This window comes from Cibotium barometz, chromosome 5 (genome assembly GCF_041138505.1).
Source record: "Cibotium barometz isolate CiBa-2024 chromosome 5, ASM4113850v1, whole genome shotgun sequence".
Lineage (NCBI taxonomy): Eukaryota > Viridiplantae > Streptophyta > Polypodiopsida > Cyatheales > Cibotiaceae > Cibotium > Cibotium barometz.
Genome location: NC_141050.1, coordinates 52,428,685 through 52,455,966, shown reverse-complemented (window position 1 = coordinate 52,455,966; position 27,282 = coordinate 52,428,685). Strand labels below are relative to the sequence as shown.

The 27,282-nt window shown below is 39.2% G+C and overlaps 1 protein-coding gene across 1 annotated transcript; it reads right to left on the bottom strand.

Annotated features, from left to right (window-relative positions):
* Positions 1–16,195: 16,195 nt before the first annotated feature.
* LOC147638630 (18.1 kDa class I heat shock protein-like) lies at positions 16,196–17,142 on the bottom strand. Its single transcript, XM_086798554.1, has 2 exons — positions 16,766–17,142; positions 16,196–16,645 (listed from the first exon to the last, which is right to left on the bottom strand). The coding sequence occupies exons 1-2, from the start codon at positions 16,959–16,961 to the stop codon at positions 16,377–16,379; spliced, it is 465 nt and encodes a 154-aa protein (XP_086654680.1). The 5' UTR covers positions 16,962–17,142; the 3' UTR covers positions 16,196–16,376.
* Between the last annotated feature and the right edge of the window lie 10,140 nt (positions 17,143–27,282).

Sequence of the window (27,282 nt, the reverse complement as noted above, 5' to 3'; positions counted from 1 at the left end):
AGCCTTCACCAACAGAATGAGCTTCTTCTTGGTGATGAGTCCATAGCAGGTACTGAAAGGGAGAATTACTTAAAAATGTTGGATGGATTTCCTAACCTTTTTGCCAAGTTACCCTAGTAGAGCATAAGATTGATCTCAAGCCCCAAAGTAAGCCAGTGGTACAGCGGCTAAGGCGTTTGGGAGTAGTGCAAGCAGAGGTGCTTAAGAATGAGGTAACTAATTTGCTTGAAGCTGGATTTATTTTTCCAGTAGAGAATTCAGAGTGGATTTTCCCAGTTGTAGTCACTCCCAAAAAGGGTGGAAAATGGCACGTGTGTGTAGACTTTCGCCCTTTGAATGCATGCACAAAGAGGGATTATTATCCTCTACCCTTTCAGGATGAGATTTTGGATCAAGTTGCATCTTCAAATATAATGGTTTTACTTGATTTAGGGTGCACACATTGTAAATGCCACAAGTATGCTTGATAAATACTTTGGTATGGTAGATAGGCTAGTGATTGTGAAAAATAAAAGTGGGCCTTCATGTTCACATGGATTTTAATTGTATTATTAATATAGTATTCACCATAAGGCTACAAGTTGGGGAGTGTGGAAGGCATGTGGAGGAGTATGTGTAGGTACATAATTGGGAAAGTTCTTCTAGAATGCCTATTCTGCCCATGTGTAAGTGGGATCTCCACCTATATATGCCACTTAGACTTGGCTATTATCTCATCACACTTTCAAAGTCAAAAAGTCTTCAATTTAATAATCAATAGAAGACAGCCTAAGAGGACAACTGATGGTGACATCTACCCTTATGTCACTGAAGGGTTGAAGATTTTTATGCTGTAATTTGTAACAATGGAAGAGAGGGTGATTCTCCACCTATAAAAGGAGCCCTCCGCTCCCTTTCAAATCAATGAATAAAGCCTCCTTAATTGAGCATTTTGTGTCATTGCCATCCATTGCCATTCTCTTATCTTCAAACCCTTATTCAAACACTCTCTTTACATGTGAATATCTCATTTAGCATTAGCTCCTCATGCTTAACCCAATTTTGGACCTCTTTGATGATTCATGTGATAAGTGGGATAAGGAGTTATTATCTTAATGGGCCTGTGACTTCTCAAGGTAGCCCTTGCCTTATTGCCGCCCTCCTTTGGAGGTACCAATGGTTTTAGCGGTAATGAGCATGCGGAAAGACTTTGAGGACCATAGGTAAATCTTTACGATTGTCTGCTGAGCAATGTTAACCTTACCCTCTAGCTTGAATCATGAAGGAGATGAAAGGCAAGAGGCTATGTGAAAATTGAGGTTTCATGCAAAGAGAGGGAAGTGCAGTTTTTGTGGTCTAATATCCAAATTTCAACCAGTAATTACTCATCACTCGGGTATTGGTTTCTAAAATTGATCATATGTCTAGGAAGCTCTTTATATGCTCTTTCCACTCATGTAACTAATTTCTTAATCTTTTACTTCATTGATGATCAGAATTTCTCCCAAAGTTGCTAACTTTTAGGCGAATTTTGGGTGTTTTATAGTCTTGTAGTAAAATGCTCAAAACTTTTCGCTCGGTTGCCTGTTTTTGAAAGTTTTTATATAGGCGCGAAGTTCTCTTCCAGCTCTACGTACTTATGTAATCCTCTTTTGTACAGTGTATATGGATTTAAAACTGTAATTCTCTGTGTATCTCTGTTTTTGTAGACTTTTGGCCATTATTTCTTCTTAATAATGATTAATTTCTCCTAATCTCTTATCAAAAGACAAATCCCATGTGTCTTATCCTCTTGTAAGTGATTGCTATATGGATTTAAAACTGTAATTCTCTGTGTATCTCTGTTTTTGTAGACTTTTGGCCATTATTTCTTCTTAATAATGATTAATTTCTCCTAATCTCTTATCAAAAGGTAAATCCCATGTGTCATCCTCTTGTAAGTGATTGCTATATTCTTTTACTTTAATATGTTCCGTCCAAATCCGTGTATGTTTCCGTTCACATAATCCTGAGTCGAAAGATTTTCTTCCAACAAAGAACTGCCCTCTTGTTTGGAGTTGCCAGACTGGCAAAAATTCTTGCTTCTCCTGAGCCTTTCATCTTTCCTTCCATGAATTATGATCTCACCTTTGATGTGTTTATCTTTATCTTAACCTAGGGAGAGAAAGGGAGGTGAGGTGGTTGTGAGGTTTCATACAAGTGTGTTGTGAGGTGGTTGTGAGGTTTCATACAAGTGTGTTTTGATTCTAAGAAGTGACCGAAGTCAAAACCCCAACTTTGTGTCACAGTAGTGTTGGTAGGCATAGGGTAGGTGTCCCCACACCTCGAAAGGCAACCGGTTGGAACATGATTAAAGCGAATAAGAAAATTTCAAGAGAATTGGGATCAATGCAATACTCTCTTTTTTGGGGGGGGGAGGGAGGAGGGAGAATATGTATTAGAGAATATATATCATATTATATAAGGACTATTGCATCATAAACATCCTTTCATCTCCCAAAAGTTACCCATATACATTTATTGATTTCAAAACCAAACAAACTGCATAGTATTTGTATTCAATTGGGATGAATGTTCTTTTATCTTTGAAGATAAGATGTGGGGGATAAACTATGTAATGCTTGCAATACTCTAAAGTATGGCATTAAGTTTGACACGTTTAGAGGAGATCTCACTATAAAGGGGGGTGAAAGTTCACTGTGATAGGTCCAAGTCTATGATTTTGAATAGCCAACCCCGTCAACATGATACATGTAACGTGCATTAAACGGCACCATTTTTGCGATGTGCATGTTGATGCCATTGGTGGTGATGGTTCAATGGCTCATACCCTCCATGGTAGTGCTGAAAAAGCCTTCAAATTATACTCGTGGGAGAAGAAGCTTGTGAGTTGTGTAGGACCAATCAATCAAATACCGATGTCGGAACATGTCAAATACCCACAAGGAAATTTAAACACATTCCTATATAGCAAAAAAAAGAACATTTTGTTAGATAGTTTACTAGATAGTTTATTAGAAAAAATGAACATATCTAGTAAAAGTTCGGATCTAGAAAAAGTGGAACACTTCCTAGTTCTTCATTCTAGGAAAACACTTGCTATATAGTAAATAAACTAGCAATAAATCACCATATACTAAACTATGTAGTAAAAAGTTGCTATATAGCAAAAGCCATGAAAACATTTACTATAAAGTAATTGGTCTAGAAAAACTTTCCTATACAACAATCTATATAGTAAAATATTTATATATAATAATCAATAATCAACAAATTACTATATAACAATATAAATAGTAAAATATTGTCATATAGCAAATCAACATATAAAAAGTCACTATATAATAATGGTTATAGGAAAATAATTAAACAGAAGGAAACTTCCTCGGGCCCGCAACCAAGTCAGTTAATGCCCTCTCGACCACCCAAATTGACTGAGACTCCCCAAGACAAGCCACGTGGGCCAAAAACCCTCAAGAAAAAGTTTGGAACTTACCCAAACCCAGTTGAGGAGATTGAACAAGTGCAACACTTAAGGGGTTTGGTGGAAGAAACACAAAGAGAACTGGAGCCAAACCCGAGAAAAATCAAAATTCCAAACACAGTGTTTCCTACGCAAGTTCAGCCTCACAGGAACCATAAACCGTTAGCTATACCGAGTATCATTTGAGAAGAAAGTGAGGATAGAACATCAGGAAGTGGGCAAACACCCTTTTTGCTTAAAATAATGTTTAGTGAGGGAATGCCTGATCCCATCCAAGAGGAAGTGATTCCATCTTCACCAGTCCCTAGTCAAGGGGCGATGTCTCGAAAAGTACCGTTGAATGTGTCTAAGCTAATGGATTTCATGTCCTCTGAGATTAGAACCACGATCATATCCAAATTATACGGAGATCCTGAGCTATTCTTAGCTCTTCGGGCATTTCTCAATGGGAGAACTAAAGGCGGGGCTACCACAATTTGCAAATATGGATAGACCCGACACGCTTCAAGATGAAGGGGAGCATTGGGATCTACAATCCAACTTTGATGAAGATTCGGTCGTGGAAATACCTGTGAACAAGTTGGGACAGTACTTTGAAGGTGACGAATCTAATGCCACCCTCCCCATTACTACCAAGGGATTAACTCTAAAGGGAATCCTTGATGGTGGTGCTGGAGTGAGCATTGTGACTAAAAACTGTTGGGAATCTATGGGAAGGCCTCACCTCGAAGTCACAAACATAGTGGTTAAGATGGCAAACGGAACCATAGCTAAACCTATTGGAATGTTAAGGGACCTCAAGATCAAGGTCCTGGGATACAAGGTAAAACATACCTTCATTGTAATGGATTTCTCCAAGCATCCTATGTCATATCAAATGATCTTAGGACGTCCTTTCATGAGGGAAGCACAAATGGTACATGACTGGTCGAAAAACCATGTCTACCTACAATTCCAGGACTCTGTCATTCGAGTTGATCTTGAGAATGGTCGTGCACATCCTTTAGGAAGCAAGGTTATCATCGATAATCGATCGGATACCACTGTTCATTCCGCCCCATTAAGGTATTGCTATACATGCAAAAAAGAGACTGATGATGGGAAAGATTCTCCTTACATGGATGTCCTACCGGGTATGATTGAGTCGGATAACGTGGATTGGGTACACCTAGCGGCAACCATAGACACATGGGGAAATAGAGGCACAAGTTGGGTAACACCTGAGGGGCAAGATATGCCACCGTTAGTGCCAATAAACATGATAGGTGTTATGCACATGACTCCTGATGGCGAGAACGTGGCAAACTCCACCGACACTGAAAGTAGCGAAGACTCTGACCAATGCAACTCTGAGTATGAATCTCAAGAAGAAACTGAGCCTGATGGGAAAAATGAATAAAATATTCACCCAAATGTGGAAGCAAGGTGCTCAAGGCCTAGGACAGTGGCCTCCTGCAGTTCATCCGAAAGTGAAGATCGACCAAGTGAGTCCGAATCGGATAGAAACAAAAATCAAAAACTTGGTAAGAAGAAAACGAGACATAAGCGCCAACGCTATCGAGCTAATGTACGCACTGCAATAAACAAGGAAAGATCCACTGCAGAATGGCTTAGTTATGTAGGAGCCATTGATGCTCATCGGAAGATAGCGGATAATTGGGGACAATACCTCCAAAGTGTCATGTGGTGTATTCCGCAACCTCATGACGTCGCCCAATTAGAAATCGAAGAGAAGCCAAAACTAAGTCGTACTGCAAGAAGGCGGCAAAACCAAGAGTTGGCTCAACAACAAAAGGAGGCGGAATTAAAAGAAAAAAACCGGGCACAACAAGAACCAGTAGACTTACACCCCGCACCCGAGCATTTCAAATCATTCACCACAGGGGAACGTAAAGTAGTCTACACAAAAGCCCAACGAACGCCTACCAATGGGAGTAGCGGTGTCTACGATGGCCCTGTGGTAGTTAAGGAGATAGACTTAGCAGATCTGGGTGAGGAGTCTAAACCAGTTTTTATTGCTCAAGACCTCACCAAGGCGGAAGAAGCTGCACTTACGAAGCTTCTTAAAGAATTCAAGGATATATTTGCTTGGACATATCATGATATGAAGGGTGTTCCACCTTCGGTGGTGCAACACACGATTCCAATGATTAGCACTGCTAAACCAGTCCAGCAACGTCCCTACCCAATGAATCCTAAGTACGCAAAGATTGTACAAGAGGAAATTGAAAAGCTGGTAAAATGTGGATTCATATACCCAATTGAGCACTCAGAATGGGTTTCTCCGATAGTCATCGTGCCAAAGAAGAATGGGAAACTCAGAGTGTGCGTTGATCTCAAAAAGGTTAATGCAGCCACCAGAAGGGATCATTACCCCTTGCCATATTCTGAACATGTGCTTGAAAGAGTGGCAGGCAAGGAGGCATATAGCTTTTTAGATGGGTACTCGGGTTACAATCAGATCACAATTGCAGATGAGGACCAAGCTAAAACAGCATTTATCACAGAGTTTGGAGTGTTTGCCTTTCGCGTCATGGCTTTTGGCCTGACCAATGCACCTGCAACATTCCAACGATTGATAAACACGGCCTTTAAGGAATATCTAAGGGACTTCTGTGAAGCTTTCTTAGACGATCTTTGTGTTCATTCCTCTTGGGATGAGCACTTGATGTGTTTACGAAAAATATTTGAAAGGTGTAGATTATATCGCATCTCCTTGAATCCTTTCAAATGCCAATTTTGGGTTAAACACGGAGTTATCTTAGGGCATATAGTGTCCAAAAATGGGATTTCCACTGACGAGAGTAAAATCAAGGTCATTCTGGAATTACCCCCACCCACTAACTACAAGGGAGTCCAACGCTTTATGGGCCACGTTGGTTCTTATCGAAGGTTTATTCTCTTCTTCGCCGAGATAGCTCGACCATTGTATAAGCTTCTCATCGAGTTTATTTGGCCCGAAGAATGTGACCGTGCCTATGAGCTATTAAAGAAGGCCTTGGCGAGTGCTCCAATCTTGAGAATGCCTAACTGGGATTTACTCTTCCATGTGCATATTGATGCATCAAACTTTGCTATTGGGTGTGTGTTAACTCAACCTGGAGAACACAAGCTAGACTACCCCATTAGCTTTGCCAGTCGCCAGTTGAACGATGCTGAGATGAACTACACCACTACGGAGCGAGAAGGGTTGGCAATGATATATGCAGTAAGGAAATTTTGTTATTACCTCCTTGCCACCAAGTTTGTTTTCTATGTGGATCATCAAGCATTGTTGTATCTGGTAAACAAACCATTCTCCACAGGAAGAATCACACGATGGCTATTGATTCTTCTTGAGTTTGATTTCACGGTTGTTGTGAGACCTGGCAAGAAACATGTTATGGCTGATCATTTGTCTCGCATACCCAATGGTGAGGCTCCTACAGGGGTTGATGATGACTTACCTGACACTTCCCTGTTCATGGTGGAGACAATGCCTGAATGGAGTGAGAAGATTGTTAACTTTTTGGTTAATGGCTTTCCACCCAAGGAGCTTCGTAAAGATCTAGCTCGAAAGCTGATCAAAGAATGCGAACCCTATTGCCTGATAGCCGGGACTCTTTATAAAAGAGGAAAGGATGACGTTCTTAGGCATTGTGCCCGAGAGGATGAGTATCTATACATTTTACAAGAGGCACATATGGGCGTAGCCGGTGGTCACTTCTCAGGAGACTTAACTGCGCGAAAGATCTTACAATCAGGGTATTGGTGGCCCACTATGTTCCAAGACGCATCACTCTTTGTGAGGGGTTGCGATGAATGCCAACGATATAAGAAACCCCAGAGGAAAGATCAGATGCCCCTACATCCAATCAAAGTAAACCAACCATTTGAAAAGTGGGGTTTAGACTTTGTAGGTCCAATTAGTCCAGCGGCCCGAAACACACAATCTCGCTATATTATTGTGGCCACTGACTATATGACCAAATGGGCTAAAGCGAAAGCGACACATAAGGCAGATGCAAGGACAACAGCCAAGTTCCTCTTTGAAAATATAATCACACGATTCGGTTGTCCTTTTGAACTTGTGAGCGACAATGGTACGCATTTTATAAATGAAGTGATTAAGGAGCTCACAACAAATTTCATGATATCCCATCATAAATCTACTCCTTACTATCCGCAAGCGAATGGCCAAGCCGAGAGTACCAACAAGACTTTAATCTCTATTTTGACAAAGACAGTTGAAGCTCATCGCACGGATTGGGATCTAAAGCTTACGACAGCTTTATGGGCCTATCGTACTGCGTACAAAGTGGCTATTAATTGCACACCATTCAAAATGGTATATGGCCAAGAAGCAGTCATGCCGTGGGAATTTGTCATTCCAAGTCTTCGTGTTGCTACTCAAGAGGGTTGGGATGGTAATCTCTTAGCAGAACGTCTGTATATCCTTGAGCGGCTAAACGAAGAAAGACAATTGGCTGTATACAATGCCCTTGTGGAGAAGGATAGAAGGAAAAAATGGTTTGATCGCCATCTAAAGGACAAGGACATCAAGGTTGGGGATAAAGTCCTAATGTATGGAGTGCGAGACGAAAAGAAGAAGCTCAAATATGTTAGCAAGGGACCATATAGAGTATGTGAAATTACCCCGCAAGGTACCATCAGAGTGGAGACTCTCGACGGAGTTGAAACCATTGGATTCCTTAATGGGAGTAAATTCAAACGATACTATGACCCCCTGAGCCAGGAGGAGTTACATGCAATCCATCAAAAGAAGGCAGCTAAAGAACAATCTGAGCTTAAAAAGATACAAGCGAGAGTCGAAGCCAAAGAACGTCAACAGCGTGCTAGGAGACAACGAGAAGCCAACTTGGGAATTACGCAAGTATTTTTCGAGGAAGCAGAGGAGAATGCACTGGAATCTGACCCACCTCTAAGATACCCAATTGAGTTACAGAGTCCTTACGGGGAGGTGCTGTATAATGCATTATTGGATACAGGAGCTCAACACAATTTGCTATCATATGGCGTGTGGTGTCAACTGGGAAAACCACCTTTAACCAAGAGTTCTATCCAAGTTCAAGGAATCAACAAGAAGAAAACCCCTGTCTCAGGAATTCTGCACACTCCGGTTGCTTATGACAAGGGAACCATAATTCAAAGCTTTTTGGTTATGCCTGCTGGTACCATGGAAGGGACTGTAATCTTAGGGCGCAAATGGATGATGGCCACCAAGTGCAATATCGATTGGGCAACCAGACAAGTCACAACGCAAGAACCAACACTAGGTCTGCTGACCGCTCAAAATCCCGCACCTAAGTCATCCACTCAAATATTAGATAATGAAAAATCACAAAGTCCAGTGGCAAAACCATCTTCGATTGTAGGCCACCCCTCTAACGCTTCAACGCCAAGAGTGGAAACAGGCAAGGTGGTCCCTAAAGCTTCACTTACTATGCCAAGGAGTGCATACAAATGGGTCCCCAAAGCTTCGTTAACAGCTACTTCCCCTGCTCAATCTCGTTCAGCCACCAAGAAGCCTCGTAAAAGGAAAGCAGCTACCCACCCGAGAAAGGGCAATGTAACATCGCGATGGATCCCTAAAAATTTATTAGTAGCCCAAGGGTACTACGAGGGGAATGACCAGATTTGGGTCCCTAAACATAAGCTGAATCCCTCTACATCACCTGTGAAACCTTGCAAACCAATTGTTGCCACCCCAACGACAATTCAAGATCGTGGTAAGAGAAAGGTAATAGAGTGCTCCGCACCACTTCTTCCAGAGTTAGTTTGGATTCCCAAACGATATCGATCATTACCACCTCTAGCTCAGGAAGGGGGGAGCCACATGAAGCTTCTAGCTCCTCATGCCAGGCACACACTCATATAGAAGTTTCTACATGCTCTACACCTACTCTTGTCAACACCCAACAAAAAATCGATGAGTCTACGTCTCCCCTGGTATCGTCGGAAACCATTTCCTCCATTCGTCAATGGGAGCGTACACTACCATCTTTGCAATTGGATGTGGCCACAAGGGTCGTAAAAAGCTATCTGCCCACATCACAATCTATGACCCGCTGGACAAATTGGTTCCAAGAGGCTGCAACATCATTGCAAATAATATAATCTACCCAAGGAAAGGGGGAGCATGTACTCACGCTCGACATTCTAATGCTTCCTCCTTAACCTTCTCTCCTGACCATGTAATTGCCAAATTCAAGGGGATGTATATATATAGCTTTATACACAGAAGAGAAAAGAAAAGAAAAGCAAAAATAGTAAAAAGCGCAAGAGCACGTTAAAAACAGAAATATCCGTATATACAATCAAGAATTAGATTGACCTGTCATAAACCTACTGATGCTATATCTGTGTTTGCAGATATGGCAGATCATTCTGTTTTGAGCTTGCCTTCCTGGTTGTATGCTTGCAGCCATTTGTGGCTCGCATACGGTGTCCGACAAGTCCCCAGCTACGACCTGTGCGGCAAAAACGCACAATTAATAATAAATATTTACAAGTCTAAATATTTATCATTACTAGATATATAAATATATCTTTTATTTTATAATTATATAACTGTATTTTCTTTTATAATGTATTTTTTTAAAATTTTATTCAAAGGTTTATCCTATACATAAAATATTTTCAAGAAATATTAAATTTAAATTTTTTTAAAATAATATTATTTATCTAATTCTAAAATATAATCCTTTAAAATTAGTGATTTAAATTTTTTTTATATTAATAAGTTATATATATTTTATTATTTAAAATTTTATATTTTATTTCTCTTTTTTTTAATACTAAAAATATACTAAATTAACTTCTCCAAAAATATGTTTTTGAAAAAAATGAAAAGGTGGAAAAGAGGTGCCGCGTGTCACATGCGTGCATGACATGATGTATTTTCTTGACATGTGGCACTATTATGTGACTGATGTGGCATACTATGTCAGCAAGTGCGAGGTGGCATGCAAAGGTGGCAAGAAGATATGGCATTAATGATGACTAGGATGATGAGATGGGGAGTCAACTAGGTTGACCATGTTGACATGGAGGGTCGAGGTGGCAAGGTGCTTATGTGGATCCTCTCGAAGCTGATGTGGACATAAAGTGGCATGCATATATAAGATTTGTGCCTATCCAAGTCTCACACATGGCATGATATTTAGGCTTTGAAGTTTACCAAGCCTAGATTTCCAAACCTAACTAGGATTGGTTTTAGACTTGAAAAGGGGAGAGTGGACACAATATGAAAATTTTCACTTGGGAGGATTGAAAATGGACCTTCCCATACCCAAATTAAGCCAACTTTTTTTAAATAAATTTCAGGCGACAAGTATATTGATTCCTAGAGTTTTTAGATTGAAAGATTTAATATTTGATTTTCTAAAATTAAATTACAATTCTCACAGTCATAATAAAATTTTCCAAAGTAAATCTACAAAAATCCAACCCATTAGATTTGTAATTTTACCTTAGATCCACATTCTACTAATCTTTCTCAATCTAATCATCACTAGATCCATACAAATTGAGCATTTGAAATGGTAGATGTGGTGGGAGGACAAAATAGTATGTTTTTAAATAATTCTAATGCTTTTTAAATAATATAGAAAATAGTAGAACACATCAAAAATTACTCAAAAAATTTAAGTTAAGCTCTATGTCATTTGAATTTGTGATATGCAAAGTGAGAACATCATATGAGTGATAATGTAAAAGTTATAGGCAATTTACTCACATTCAGTGTACTTGTCCAAACCTCCGACATGACCTATATACAATTTTGGTTCCCAAAGAAAAAGGGATTTGTAATTATTGGATATTCGATTAGATTATAGTTTTAGGTGCCCAAATTTGCATATGATGTTTCATTAGAAGACCTTGAAGTGAAACTCCTTGGCTAACTAAGAAAGATTGGCTATTCTTCTTGAAAAAATGCATGTTTTCAGACTAAACCCAAGGGCGCCCACTAGATAACCTCATCTTGCAACCACCCATATACACACATATATATGTACATATCATAAATCCATGAGGTCCTATAAGCCTAAGAGATCCTAGTAAGAGCTCATAGGTCTCACCAAAACTGTTAAGATCTCTTACATGAGCTCACAAGATGTCTTAAATTATCTCAAAAGTTCTCTTAGTGGCTTAGCTACAAGAGCTTATATGATATTGTAAAATCTTGTCTAGTGTGTATGAGCTTACCCGAGCTTACATTGTTTGTCTTAGGAGGGCTTATGATCTATATAAGAGTTCATAAGAGCTAATAAGATGACATACAAGAATCTAGATATGTGTACTCCTATGAGCCTAGAAGATCTCAAGAGCTTAATATATGAGTGTACAAGCACAATATAGCTCATATAACTTTAACGTACCCTATATGAGACCATGAGCACCCATCTAAATTGTTAAGAGTTCTAACATGAGCTCACAAGATCTCTAAGTTGTCTAGATACAAGCTTTTCGAAGAGTTGTGTGAGAATGTTCTAGTATATATATGCTTAAATGAAGCTAAACTGATCCAAAATCTAAATACCTAATCCCTAAAGTGAAAGCCTTTAAGGGATTGTGTGAGAATATTCTAGTGCATATGTGCATATGTTCTAGTGCCCGAACAACATCCGATGTTGGTGAAACTTTGCATGTGTGCCTAGGGTATCCCTCCCCACACACTTACAAAGTTTGGGGAAGATATGGTGCTCTATCTTATGTTTTCTACGCACCCAGGGGGTGCACTACTAAGAAACCCTATGTATCACGTGCGTTCAAGGGGTATTTTAAAAACCCCTTATCTGTGATTTTTTTATGAATAAAATGACTCCTTTTTCTTTATGGACTTGCGGGTTTAAAAAATGCATTTTGTAAATGTATTTCTGTAAATTTACCTTAAAATTTTAAATTAATTAAAAAACCACTTCATTTGAACTCACGTGCTATACTTACATATTTTTAGGTGATCCCCCCCTCTCGAGTTTACGCAAATTTCTCCAAAAGGACCCAAACGCACAAAAATTTGGATTTTCTCAATCCTGTCAAGCCTGAACAACATTTGAAGGTGGTTGAACTTTGCAAGTGTATGTGCGGTACCCCTCTCCACACACTTGCAATGTTTGGTCACTATCGAACATTTTTTAGGTGAGATATGGTGCTCCATCTAATGTCTTCTACGTGGATTTGTCTAAGAGGGCCCACAAAATCCAAAAAGACAGACTTATTAATAAAACATAAAAGCTATAAAAAATATTTTGCTCCACTTTTGATATGCACTGGGGAAGGCCTGATATCAGCTCCCAGGAATAGTTGGAATGATTGGTGTGACCGACTTCTTGTAATATCAGCATGTACTCCTTGGGCCTTGACATGTAATTAACTCAATTCCATTAACCTACCACCTATGTCTTTAGCCCAAAAGAAAAGAAAAAGATCCACAGGTGAAGCACATACCTGATTCCTCTACCACTTACGAGTATGTATAGTCCCTTGAACAGAGCTCTGTGTTGTGCATCACCTGAAAGACTCTTCTAGTCCATCTTACATGTCAACTTGCACATACCTGATTCCTCTACCACTTATGAGTATGTATAGTCCCTTGAACAGAGCTCTGTGTTGTGCATCACCTGAAAGACTCTTCTAGTCCATCTTACATGTCAACTTATGCATGCAACATTTAAAATATCAGCATTTGTTATAAAGAATGCATTAAAATAGCAAGATCCATTAGATCATTGGTGGAAAGGTATGAAACAAGCATGGCGACCAAATTCAGTAGTATACAAAACACAATAAATCATCACAAAGCATAGAGATCAAAGGCATAACTACATGAAACAGACGTTGCCTTACAATGTGTAGATTAATCTTTCTTGCAATGACAAATACAAGATGAAGAGCTTATCTTTGTTGTTGTTTTTCGAGCTGGGGTCAGAGACGAGCATGCTCATCTCTCTGAGACTCGAGCAGAGAAACGCTTTTATCATTAGCTTCGTCGTCTCGATTGTGAGGACGGTTTCACTACTTCCTTAAGGCATGGCCTTGGAAGACCCAAGAGCTGGGCACGACAGCGACCAAGAACTCCCTAAAGAGCCCAGGTACTGTGGGACTTGCCTTTACGCTCACCCACTAAAAACTTTGAAAAACCGACGGGTTTCCAGAGAGGAATTGCCCTACCCACGTTGGGCGTCAGCTCGAAGGTGAAGAGCTTATCCCTACTAGTGAGAGTGTGCCAATCAAACTTGGCCTACATACCTGCTTGGGCATAGGGTAGGTGAGTCCCCACACCCCGAAAGGCAACCGGTCGGAACGTGATAAGGGGATTTCAAGAGAATTGGGATCAATGCAATACTCTTTTTTTGGGGGAGAGAGAGAGAGAGAGAGAGAGAGAGATAATATGTATTAGAGAATATATATATTATATTATATAAGTTCTATTGCATTATCACCATCTTTTCATCTCTCAAAAGTTACCCATATACATTTTATGATTTTAAAACTAGCTAGACTGAGCAGTTGGGATGAATGTTTAGGATGAAAGTTCTTTTGTCTTTGAAGATAGAATGTGGAATAAATATGTAATGCTAGAATACTCTAAAGTATGGCATTAAGTTTGATGCATTTAGAGTAACATCAAAGATAATCAACATACCAAGATTGAGATCATCATCATCGACAACACATCAATGACATCAAAAAAGAAGAAGAGAGAAGTTGATGGGTTTTTTGTGTGGTTCATTCTTTTTTTCCTTTTTTTTTTTGGAGGGGGGAGGGTGTTGACATTGGTATAAGTGAGGCAAGGACCCTCGTTATGTTTTCTTCCACCAAAGTTGTGATGGAATGTCTTCGCATGATAAAGAGATGCTTTCAAGCAATCACAAGTTTTTTTGAGTGAACAAATTCATGGAGAGCCATTTCACCTAGTTAGGGTTTTACATATCAGTATTCAGCTTTCTTATCTAGTCTACCTATTGGGCCATTGGTTCATATAGTGGATATGTCCATTAATGAAATTAGTTGCTCACTAAATCATATGGATTTGGATGATTTATCAATATATGGTAAACCAAAACAAGGAGTTTTTTTAAATGAAAGTTTTTTTTCTAAGATCAATAATAATTATTATATATATTAAACACTATCCAAAAACAAAACTAACTTAAGAACAACCAATTAACCTATAGACTAATGAACTTTACAAAGCACTTTGCAAGTCATTTTTATTCTCATTTAGGATTCTGCACAGAAAATTCCTCCTCCATCAAAAAACACGACTGCTCCCAGGAGATCTAATAGCCCAATAAAATGCACGCCTCCATCATTGCTTCAATAGTGCAACCACGAGGAGATTGTTTTTCCATTATTCCCCCTTCCAACCAGATTTCTATAAATGCAACAAAAGTGTGATCAACTTGCATGGTCCCTCGACCAAACTATGTATGTTCTAGGTAGGTGTAAAGAATAGATGTACTTAAAAGTGTTGTGGGTAGGTGTAAAGAATAGATTTATCAAAGGCTTATGAGTTGTGCTTTAAACTAAAGAGAGAAAAGATACTAGCTTGACCTCAATCTAATCTTGTATTAGTAGAGATTTGAACTCAAGAAGGGCCTTATAACAATGGAAAAATAATTAGTACTACTCAAAAAATGGACCAATGGGAAGGAGGTTGGGGGTACATTAGCATAGTGAACTTTCTAATATACTTCTTTTTTAAAAGCCATCTTTTTGCTACCTGTCTTTTGGTTGGGTGTAACTTTTCACTTTTTGCTCCATCACTAGCCCACTTTCTACCTCTCCCTCCTATCTCTCACTTTTTGCTCTATCACTAGCCCACTTTCTATCTCCATGAGCCTCCCTCTACATTCGTCTTTCCATTTCATTATGACAATAAGTTCTACTTCCAATTTTTCCTGACTACTGCTCCTCCCCCCTTAAACTACTTTTTCCTATCACTAGCCCACTTTCTATCTCCATGAGCCTCCCTCTACATTCGTCTTTCCATTTCATTATGACAATAAGTTCTACTTCCAATTTTTCCTGACTACTACTCCTCCCCCCTTAAACTACTTTTTCCATTACATCCTCTCCCCTAACTTCTCTACACCCCGACTACTTCTGGTTTCCTTACTATTCTCCCCACTACTACTTCACTCAGTTACTTCCTCCCCACTACCTCCACCATACCTTTTCAACCAAGCCTAGCAAATATCATAGAAAGATTTGACATACTTGCAACCCTGCTTTTTTGCCTCCGTATTAAGGTTCACTGTGATACCAACAAACCGTACTAGTAAAATCCCCCAAGATTAGTGGGCTCGAGGGAAAGATGCGACTAAGTGCGAGGCGAGCTGACAATTTGCTGCACGGCAGCCACTACGCATGGGGGGGATTCAGTTAAACATGTGATTAGGTCTAATTTCAAGTTCCTACAATGGGCTCAGGGAAATGAATCACTGTCATCCTTCATCCTCTTCGGCACCCTCTCTTTCAATGCCTCTCTGTGCTCCATGAACTTTGTATGAGTACAAGACTATTTAACTACATTTACAGTTGCTCTCACCAACATTCTACCTGTGAATGTCTTTGCAGCAAGCCTCATATCACATTCTCAGTAGCATATGCATGAGAGATCTCAATTAGCACAAACCTTTCATCATCCAAAATATGCCAGGTATTATTGCTTGCTGGGAGTAAGCCTGCCAGCAAGCAATACCTGGCAGATTCTGTACATGCACATCCAAAATATCACTGTATTGGTGAAGGGATCGATCGTTTACACAATAAAAAGGCCTACAACATTGTAGCTAGTGTGCTCACGCTCTCAATTCTGTGGGATTTCCAGGACAATCACACAAGAAACGCTGTTGATTGGGCGTGGGCGTGGGCGTGGGCGTGGGCGTGGGCGTGGTACCTGCGCTCAGCCCGAGATCTCAACGGCTTTTATGGCAGCCTTGGGCTCTGGGAGCTTAGGGACGGTGACAGTGAGCACGCCATTCTCCATGGCGGCCTTCACCTCCTCCACCTTGGCGTTGTCGGGGAGGCGAAAGCGGCGCAGGAAGCTGCCCTGCGCCCGCTCCACGCGGCGCCAGCGATCCGCGGACGCCGTCTCTTCCTTCTTGCGCTCGCCGCTAATCTGCAGTACGCGGCCATCTTCCACCAACACCTTCACGTCTTCTTTCGCCAAACCTACACAACAACAAGGGATTAAGGGGTCAGAGTCTAGACATAAAACCATCGCGGCCTGTACAGAGCGACAGAACCCTAGGACATGATGAAATGGCTGTCTGGAGGAAGGCTTCACTTTACCGGGCAAGTTAGCCTTGAAAACGTGGGAGTCGGGAGTCTCCTTCCAGTCCACCTGCGTATTGGCCACCGCAGCCACGTCTCGGGCGAAGCTGGAGTGCTCCGGTAGAGCGAACGAGGGGAAAGTGGAGAGAGGGCCGAAGAGGAAGGAATCGAAGATATCATCATTGCTTCTGCGGCCGAACAGGGAGAGCGCCATCTCTTCTCTTCGATTTTTGAAGGAATGCGACGGGGAAGGACGTTGGACAGAGAAGGGTTACTTTGCTTGGAAATTTCAAGTGCTCTTTACAGAAACCATGGATTGCTTTTTGTAGAACAAAGCTCGAAGCTTCTGGAGAGAACTGGGAAGAAGGTTTCCGCAGAGAGAGAGAGAGAGTGTGTGGTGTCACGTGATGATGAGACAGGACAACAAATGACAGATAAGTCTTTTTTTGGTACATTGTTCGACACTGACGTCATCACTTATATGCTCATCACAAAAGTAGCTTAAAATCGTTTCTTCTTATTTTGGTACTATTAGACACTGAATTTACTTATGGCATCACTTATGCTCTAGAGTGGGAAGCTTTGCGCCCATGATCTCCTCTTTGGAGATAGGAGAATCATAGTTGCTTTGTGACAGGCGTATGACGCTCGTTTTTGGGCATTCTGGTCATAAAATACTTGCAAAATTTTTTAATGCTCATCAATAATTACATTAAAATTGTTATGAGAAGTTAATTCATGGAATTTTATATTCTGATGTTTTTTATTGTTTATGAGAATGAATTTTATATTCTCATATTTCTCATTATTTATGAATTTTTCTAGACGGGTTTAGATTATATATTTCTAAATCCGGGCAATCATAACTTACTTTACGCGTATGCGGGTGATTTCATACATTTGTGAGAGTATGGGTTACATAGTCTTGATTTTATGAGCTTCGTATAGTTATTTATATTTTTAATTAATTGATTGATTGATTGGCATAATCGATATAAGTGCAGATCCTTGGGTTGGGTAATTGAAGAGATTTGGTGGTGGTCAGGAAGATTTTGAGACACTCGACTTTGGATATTGACAGAATACTATTTGATTTTGTGATAAACTGCGATATTTATTCCATTTTGGACGCATCCATATTTATTATCAATGGATATATTTATTGGGACATGTGAAACCTAAACTTATGCATATTTAATTTTACAAGAGATGTACACATTTATATGGTTTACACCTATTTTTAGTAGTTCGGCTTGTACGATCAATAAAGCAAGCTATTCTTGTTCAAGTTAAAATCTTTATAAAAGTGAACACTATTTTGAGTCCCACAAGTTATTTCAATCAATATGATTAAAATATACCAAGATGGGCTCACTCTTGTGTGGGGGACAAATTGAACCCAATCTTGAGTTATTGTATGTTATGTAATTATTACTTTGTAATTATTTTATAATTTATTTTCTCTTCAATAGTGGTATCAGAGCCAAGATTAATTGCAAAGCTTGAAGCTAGTGAAGATCTGTGTGTGTTTGTGTGTTACACTTGCGCGCGTGTAAAGAAGGTTTGAAAATTCAAGGAAAGGTAATTCTTCAATTACAATTTGCAAGAAAAGTCTAAGGTTCAAAAGAAACCTTGCTATTACCCATTGGACAACCAATTCTCACAATTCTTTTATCCACAAGGTAACTTCTCTTCAAAACCACCTAAAACCCAAAAATGAATTTTTCCAAATCTTCACCTCTTGCAAATCAACCATCAGAGATGTTTTTTCCACATTCCATAGGCTCCAAAACCACCTTTTTTCTCATTTTTAGGTGAAGTTCGTCTCCTTCCTCTTCCGAATGATGCATGGCGCTCCTCTCTTCCTCAATTACTTCGCTAAATCGCCTTTGCACAGACAGATAGCAGGCCTTCTCTTTACTTTTAAGCTTTTAAACCTTAAAGCTTAAATATTTTATAAGCTTGTAAGCTACAAAGTTTTTTTAAAAATAAAATCCCAACCTATAATCCATCTCAGATTTTGGGAATTTTTTTTTTTTGCCTTGCCAATGAATTTCAATTCAGAGCTATTTCTTGCCCAAAAATACCTTATGTCTACCTAAAATTACCATTTTTAAGCTTAAAAGTTAGTACCTAAAAATTATCAGAAAGTTCTCCAAAAAAATTTAAAAATTTTCTTGAGCGTTTACCAATAATTGGGCAAGTTTTCAACCACTTAATCAACCCATATCAAACCTCTTCATTTCAAATCAATGGATTCACGTGTGCCAATTTCAATCAACCCACAAAACCACTAATGCCATGTGACAACACCACTAATGAAGATGCTAATGTTCAAGATGGCGGATTTTCTAATTCTCCACTTCTACAATCGACTTTTGAAGATCATGCTCAACTTCTCGAGTAACTACTCCAAGATGAGCAACAAAAACACCTCGTCCTCGAGCAAACGTCTTGTTGATACTGAAGTTTATGCTCCTCCTCCTGAAGATGCACACATCACTAAGATCATCAAGGCTACTTTCGATGCTCAACAAACTAAAGAGGATAGTAAGATTAGCCATCATGCTTTTTCTTTTATCAAATCTAATGGCAAAAAAGATGCTCATCTTGTGCTTTCATGGTTAAGTCAATTGGATGAAAGAGACTTTTTTAGAACGGGATAAGATTAAATATGCTACCAACCATAAGGTCATTATGGTGGAATGTTTTCTATAATAGCCTTGACAAACCTACTACATGGGACGAGTTCCAACACAAAGTGAAGGCTAGCTTTTTACCACCATAGTTTACCCTAAAAACTCGTCGTGTATGAGACACTTTGACTATGTTCGACCACCAGATGATACCCCGATATACTGAGAAGTTTTGGCAAACTCTACTTTAACTCTGCATGCTTGAAGAATTTCTTGAAGATACGATTCAATGTCATTATGAATCTAGTCTCAAAGAAACTATTCAGGGAGAGGTAAACATGTTCAAGCCTACTTCACTTGATGATGCTATTTCTTAGCTCATGATGTAGAATCCAAAAGAGGTTTGCACAACCCAAGCCTATTAGTCACAAAATTAATATTGCTACAAGTGTAACCAACCAGGTCACTTTGCTGCTCGATATTGGAAGACTTTTAAACAACCAGTTGCTCAGCTTCACAACATCAAGGAGGTGCTTAACGAAGATAGTGACTATGCTCCATATTAGTTCGAAGATATGCTGCATTACGATAGTAATCCTCACTAAAGTAATGTGTCTTTCAGCTTATTGATTGCTTAGAATGAAGGGTAAAAGTAATCCTGACTAAAGTAATGTGTCTTTCATTCAGCTTATTGATTGCTTAGAATGAAGGGTAAAAGTAATGGTCATGATTGCTTAGAATGAAGGGTAAAAGTAATGGTCATGATATTACTGTGTTGTATGATGATGGTAAAACACACGATTTTATTTTTGAGCATGTAGTTAACAAATTGCAACTAGAGACACACCCATCACGTTATAAAGTTAAATCTACATTCCAATGTATACGTTATAATGGCACGAAATTGAATATTTAGGTCACATTGTCTCAACAGAAGGTATTAGAGTAGATTTAGTTCACATTGTCTCAGCTCAAGGTATTAGAGTAGGTTACCCTTATGCATCCTTCAAATGCTAAATCTAGGAAAGTGAATAGAAACAAAAAGACCCATGCATGCAGGAAGCTTTAATTTTGTTATACAATGACTTTCATATATTTTATATTGCTTCATATTAAGGCCTTGCAACTTCATATTGCACTCTTTTGTACACTTTTACCCTTCCAGCTTAGATTGCGATAGTTGTACTTCCAAAGCCTTTTAGCTCCAACAATTGTAATTAGCTTTTGCATATAATATGATGTAATGTGTTTTTGGTTCCCTTACCAAAGTTGATTGTTTTGAATGAGTGTGTATACAATACTTGCTGATCTTTCCTGATGGTTATGAAGTGTTTTGGGTAACATGTCTTTTTTATGTTCTATAGAAGTATGATGGTTGTTAGCGGATGTGACGTTGTATCAAGAGTAGTCCACATCACTATCCATGTATGTGGGCTCTTATGAATCAAGAGTGTGGTCAAGAGCCGAGTGAAGCAAAAATCAAACTGCAATTTTATCTACAAATAACATTTGCACAGGACAACACAGATAAAGATGAATACATTATGGCCCATTGGTAATACATTGTATTGCCACCATTGTATAAACTTCCAGCATGGTTTATGTTTCCAAACCAGCTTTTGCTCCCACGGTCCACACTTATGTACTGTTGGTGTCCATTTCCAAAGCATGTGGAACGAAGGGCATTGGTTTTAGACATGAACGGGGTCCTTGTGTATATACACAACTCAAGGAGCAGTCAAGAGCCTCCAGATTGGGCAGATTGTTTTATCAAAGTGAACAAGAACTTGTTCTTCACAAACTTTGTGTGTAAAGGCGCATAGGTGTTTTTAATGTAGGTATGTGAGTATTTTGATGTATACATATGGAGTTGTGTGTTGCTTGCGAATGTATGGTGGCATTTTAATCTAGCTTTTCCTACAGTAGCACAATGGTCGTAATTGGCCAAGAGTTGTGCAAGAGTGTTCTTCAAAGACTTACAAGATTTTTGGAAGACCTGCCCACAGTATAATGAGTTTACAACAATCTTGTTGGATGATAGTTATAAGTGTTTTCTCAACAAAAGAGGAACTTACTGCATATTGCCAACGTTCAATGTGTAGTGTGTGGCTGCAATGGTTTTTACTCATGTGTGTCAGGCATTGTGAGTGGCTCTTGAGTCGTGATTGGATGTACCTAGCAAAGATGTCTTTGATGAGGAACAGCAACAAGAAGAGGTTAACTTCATCCCAAATCAGGCTCAATGAACGTCACACACTGGTCTATTTACGATGACTTCATCTCCATGCAGGCCATGGAACAAAAACAAGCTGCATGCACACAAGGGAGCAATTTATAGGTCACATAAGCCAAAGAGGGGGAAAATGTGGACGAAGATGAACATGCAGTCACCCTATTACTGAGCTAGCTATATTTTTTATACTATAATATATGTAGAAAAACCAACTTCTATTGTATCACAATTTTTGCAATATATATAAAGCGGCGTTTTTTGCCCATCTAAAATCTCTAGAGCTGTCATGATGTTTTTCTACTTGTGCCTCTCATAGATTATAGAGAAGATTGGTCTTATGAATTTTCATAGTGAATTTCTTATTGTGTAATGGCACTCACATCCTTAACAACATCACTTGCAGTTAGACTTCACCAGTTCAATGCTTTAAAGCAGTCAAGAACACCTTTAAAGCTATATGTAACCACTTTAAAGCACTGATTGATGTTAAGTTGCACCTAATTACTATTAAGTTACACTGATTACTATTAAAGCAGTCAAGAACACCTTTAAAGCTATATGTAACCACTTTAAAGCATTGATTGATGTTAAGTTGCACCTGATTACTATTAAGTTACACTGATTACTATTACTATTAAGTTACACAATTAAGTTACACTGATTACTATTACTATTAAGTTACACTGATTACTATTAAGTTACATTGATTACTATTAAGTTGTACCTGATTACTATTAAGTTGTACCTGATTACTATTAAGTTGCACCTAGTTAATATTAAGGATTGCACTGTTAAGATATACCTGCTTACTACTAAGTTACACTAATTACTTCTTCTAAGCATTGCTTACTACTAAGCTATACTGATTATACTACTTTTAAGCACTGTTTACTATTAAGTTGCACTGATTACTGCTTCTAAGCACCGATTACTGATTCTAAGCATTGTTTACTTTAAGTTATAGCTGCTTTAAAGCTTCAACATTTTTAATGCTTTGAAGCAGTCAAGGATTGCTTTAAAGCACTGATTATTGTTAAGTTGGATTATTATTGTAAGTATTGATCACTACACTAAAGTATTAATTACTGTTAAGTTACAACTGCTTTAAAGCTTTAGTGGTTTCAATGCTTTAAAGCAATTAAGAACTGCTTAAAGCTCTGTGTAATTGCTTCAAAGCATTGATTACTATTTTGTTGCATCTCTAGTCCTTTGCTTCAAATGTTTTTGTAACCTGTGAAGTAACAACAGATTTGTGCTTAGTTTTTAGAACCCATTAAAAGATAACATTAGCACCCAATAGGGCATAAGCTGCCCCGACATTCTTTAATTTTTGTGGCATGAAAGATAAGTACACAAAAAAGTTTGTTAATAAACATGGGAACACATAAAGACCATAGCTTCAACAATGCATTAAGCACAACAATTTTGCATGATTCAAAAGTGGTTGATATTTTGCATTAAGCACAACAATTTTGCATGATTCAAAAGTGGTTGATATTTTGCATTGTAGTTCCAAGGATAGCTAGACCTCAAAGGGCATGCTATTGTAGATAGACTCATGTACATCGAGCTAAAAGCCTAAACATTTTCCTTTCACCCTCTATTGGTTCCATAGGGAACTCTATTGCCCTAACCAAATGTGAGCACAAGATAACAATAGGCTTAAGCAGCCAATACTTATCTAGCTCCACTAGCTCATACTAGTGTCCGGGCCTCACCACAACAGCTTTGTGCCTTTTTTCTTATATCCTTTGCTATTATACATTTTATAATGTAGAAATATCCACCCTCTGCATTATCCTCCTCACAATGTACATCAAAGTTGTCTCCTGTAGCACAGAGAGCATTGCTGATTGCATCATGATGACCTATATATGTGGGGCCATCAAAAATCCCAATGTCCACCTCCTCACCATTTTCATCATTATCGTTATCCTCCACTAGAGCTATACTATGATATTCCTAACTTTCCACATATGTACGATTTGTTGCATCATCTTCTCCACTACGCTTGTGTACACCTATCACAAAAGCATGTTAACTTTTTGCATCTTAATGAAAAACTACCAGTCATATAAAAACCATTCACATAATGCATGGACATTTGTAATATCTTTGTAGTCCCACTTGCGTGATCATTGCACATCACCAAGTTTGATTTCCCAAAAGACTGAGTTTTGCAAAGTGACTAGATCCACATGTGTCTGAAATCACCAAGTTTGATTTCCCAAAAGACTCTGAGTTTTGCAAAGTGACTAGATCCACATGTGTCTAAGAATGTGGACCTCAAAAAATTGACCACATCAATAGCACATTTCAAAACGACACCGTTCATCTTGAGATGCTCATGTATGAGTAAGTGATCTCTTAAATAATTTCACTTGCTCCATCGTGTTCCCCCTTGCCATGGCCTGAAGCAAAGAAGTTCCAAGTCATCTCTACTCCAGTGATTTTATAGAATCTAGCCCTAAAGTAGAAAGGTCACTTTTCTTTGAACTGCGATGTAGCACCATCTGACCACACCTAATGACGCTTGAAGTTGACACCTTTCTTTTTCAGCCATGCATGATGTAAAAGGAAGAACTGCTTCACACATAATGTATCATGTGCCTTATCATCTAATATGTAATTTAATGAGTGCTCTTTCTCACATCGCTTGATGCAGTGTGATAATAGCTTATGTGGACAAGAATGGTTATTGAGCTAGAATACCAATGAATAGATTGTATTTCTTTTTGCTCCTTGAAGGTATAATTTTTTACAAAGTCAATTTACTAACACAACGGTATCCATTGGAAACTATGAGAGACATCCCTTGAACTGTTCAGCCTACCACTTGTAAATGAAGTTGTGCTTGATGAAGAAGGTAAGATGTTCTTTGAGTAGACTAAGAAGATCCCTAAAAAGCATCATGATAATCAGGTCTTTTCTTTTCTTCATCTTCCCATCCTCATCGACACTTATCTCTATATCCTTAAATATCTTAACAGAGATGTTAAACCGCTGCCCTAGAGACATCCATAATGTCAATGCCGACCACCTTACCATATTCAAGAATTTTGATTGAAGTCAATGTTGGATTTCATTGGAATGTGCTTATATTGTATTATTTTGCATGTGTGATTGCTACTTGTCTATTAAAGGCACACCATGGAATCTTAGGTGGAGAGTACTAGTTGTGGATTAGGTGTTTGCACAAGTTAGAGTGGTCGAATGAGCCCTAGGATCTAACCCAAGTGTAAGCCTTAGAAGCCATATATAAAAGGTAAAATATAACTCTCACCACTCATTCTCTTATGCATAATCAAAGTGAGTGCTCTTTTCCTCTCCTCTCTCTTGCTTGTCTCTTGTGTGTGTTGATGAAAGATCCCTTCCCCCTCCGCGCAACGAATTCTGGGGGTGCTAGCAGCGGAAGTAGCACTTCTTGCGCAGGATAGAACCTCTCGCTCGGAGCCTCGCCCACGGATATCCGGACAAGAGACTAATCCCTCGGTTCTTCCAAAACCGAACCCAAAAAAACTTTCCTCGCCCAGCAGACATAGGCAATTCCTCCAAGATATTTTTATTCTAACATAGTCAAGAGCCTTAACTAACCAAACTGATCCGACCGAACCCGTAAGTCTCATGGTCAGATCAAGAAAAAGACTTGCACTTGGATCATAGAGTCCAATGCTTTTTTCCTCATCAAGAGGCACAACCGTTGTCTAGCCTATCCCATGGGTTAGCCAACCGCCCACCAACCACTATAGTGATAGGATCCATTTAGAAATTTGGTTATGTTTTGCCCCGGGTACTAGGGAAAAGAGTTCCCAGGCCCCCTAGCCGGCGCTTCAAGCAAAGTTCAAGATAGTCACACCACTTACACACCCAATATGAAATTACCTTTTTCACAGATTCAGCTGTGAAATTACCTTTTTCATAGATTCAGCTGTCTTTAAAACAATCTTTTAATGAAACCATAGTATCACTGATCATAATCCTCCAAAATATCTAGCTTGAATTCTAATTTCCAATCATTCCTTCATCGGTGTACCTATGGTATCATTGGCAACTAGAACGCTTACCACACCTGTTCACTCAGGGACCTTTTCAATAGTTCCTAGCTCATAGTACCCAGAAATATATTCAATTAAGAAAATCCAGATGGACTCTCCGTTGAAGATCAGTGAGATCAACCAACAGATCCATATAAAAGAGCCATGGACTCATCCGTTTTGAGGACCAACAAGGACAATCAACGAGATCCATGCCCGAGTTTAGAAAACAACTTTAACTCCTTGTTCCATTTTTTTCCTCGAGGCACGCATGGGTATCTTCGATGACCCAGAGCCCGAGCACCGCATGGTCAACACCCTCTAGGCTCCTTCGCAGGTCACCTAGTGCTTCACTCATAGGCCGCTTCCTTGGTCCCTTTCCTTGGTCCCTCATCCACTGTACCGGAAGCTCACCATTTAAATCGAACTCAGGAGGCTGGTCAAGACCTCGATCGACCTTGCTACGCGAGACGTCCTCCGTTGACTCTCCATCAACTGTTGCAACTTTATCACTTAGGTCTCACGACCTCATTCACAAGATGGTCAAAATGCTTCCCGAGCATTCTTGACATAAAACAGTCATTTAAAAACAGGTCATAAATACAGTTTCTAACGAACTATCATCTTTCCACATTATTCCACATTCTTCTAAATTAATTCACTTTGCTTATTCCACATCCATTCATATCTATTCCCATCATCCTTCATCCATTCTCATCCAATCATATCATATTACATCTCATCACATCCACATCACATCCCATTCATCCCATTCATATCTGTTTCCATCATCCTTCATCTATTCTCATCCAATCATATCATATTACATCTCATCACATCCCATTCATCCACATCACATCTCATCACATCCAATTACATCTATTCAGATCCTCATCACATCACGTCACATCCATCCTCATCACATCTCATCCATTCACATCTACCCATATCCACATCACACCACGTCACATCCATTCACATCACATCTCATCCATTCACATCACATCTCATCCATTCACATGTACCCCAATCCACATCACATCACATCATGTCCATTCACATCACATCTCATCCATTCACATCTACCTAGATCCACATCACATCACATCACATCACATCTATCCATTCACATTACATCACATCCATGCATATATCATCATATCACATTCACATCCATTCACATCTCATCGCATCCATTCACATCTCATCACATCCACTCACATCTCATCATACCCATTCACATCCATCATACCCATTCACATCCATCACACCCATTCACATCCATCACATTCATTGCATCCACATCGCATCACATACATTCCATCCACATCTATCCTTATCACATCACATTCATCCATCCTTATCACATCACATTCATTCCATCCACATTACATTACGTCCACATCTATCCACGTCACATCTCATTCAATCCATCCACATTACATCACGTCCACATCTATCCACATCACATCTCATTCATTCCATCCACATTACATTACATCACATCCACATCTATCCATATCTCATCACATTCATTCACATATCACATCCATCCACATCCATCCATTCATTCACATGCACATCTATCCACATCCATCCATTCATTCACATGCACATCTATCCACATCCATC

Coding starts and splice junctions, on each gene's coding strand:
- LOC147638630 (XM_086798554.1), bottom strand. CDS start 16,961: ATGGCGCTCTCCCTGTTCGGCCGCAGAAGCAATGATGATATCTTCGAT. Junction 16,646..16,765: donor TTTCAAGGCTAACTTGCCCG/GTAAAGTGAAGC, acceptor GTTGTTGTGTAG/GTTTGGCGAAAGAAGACGTG.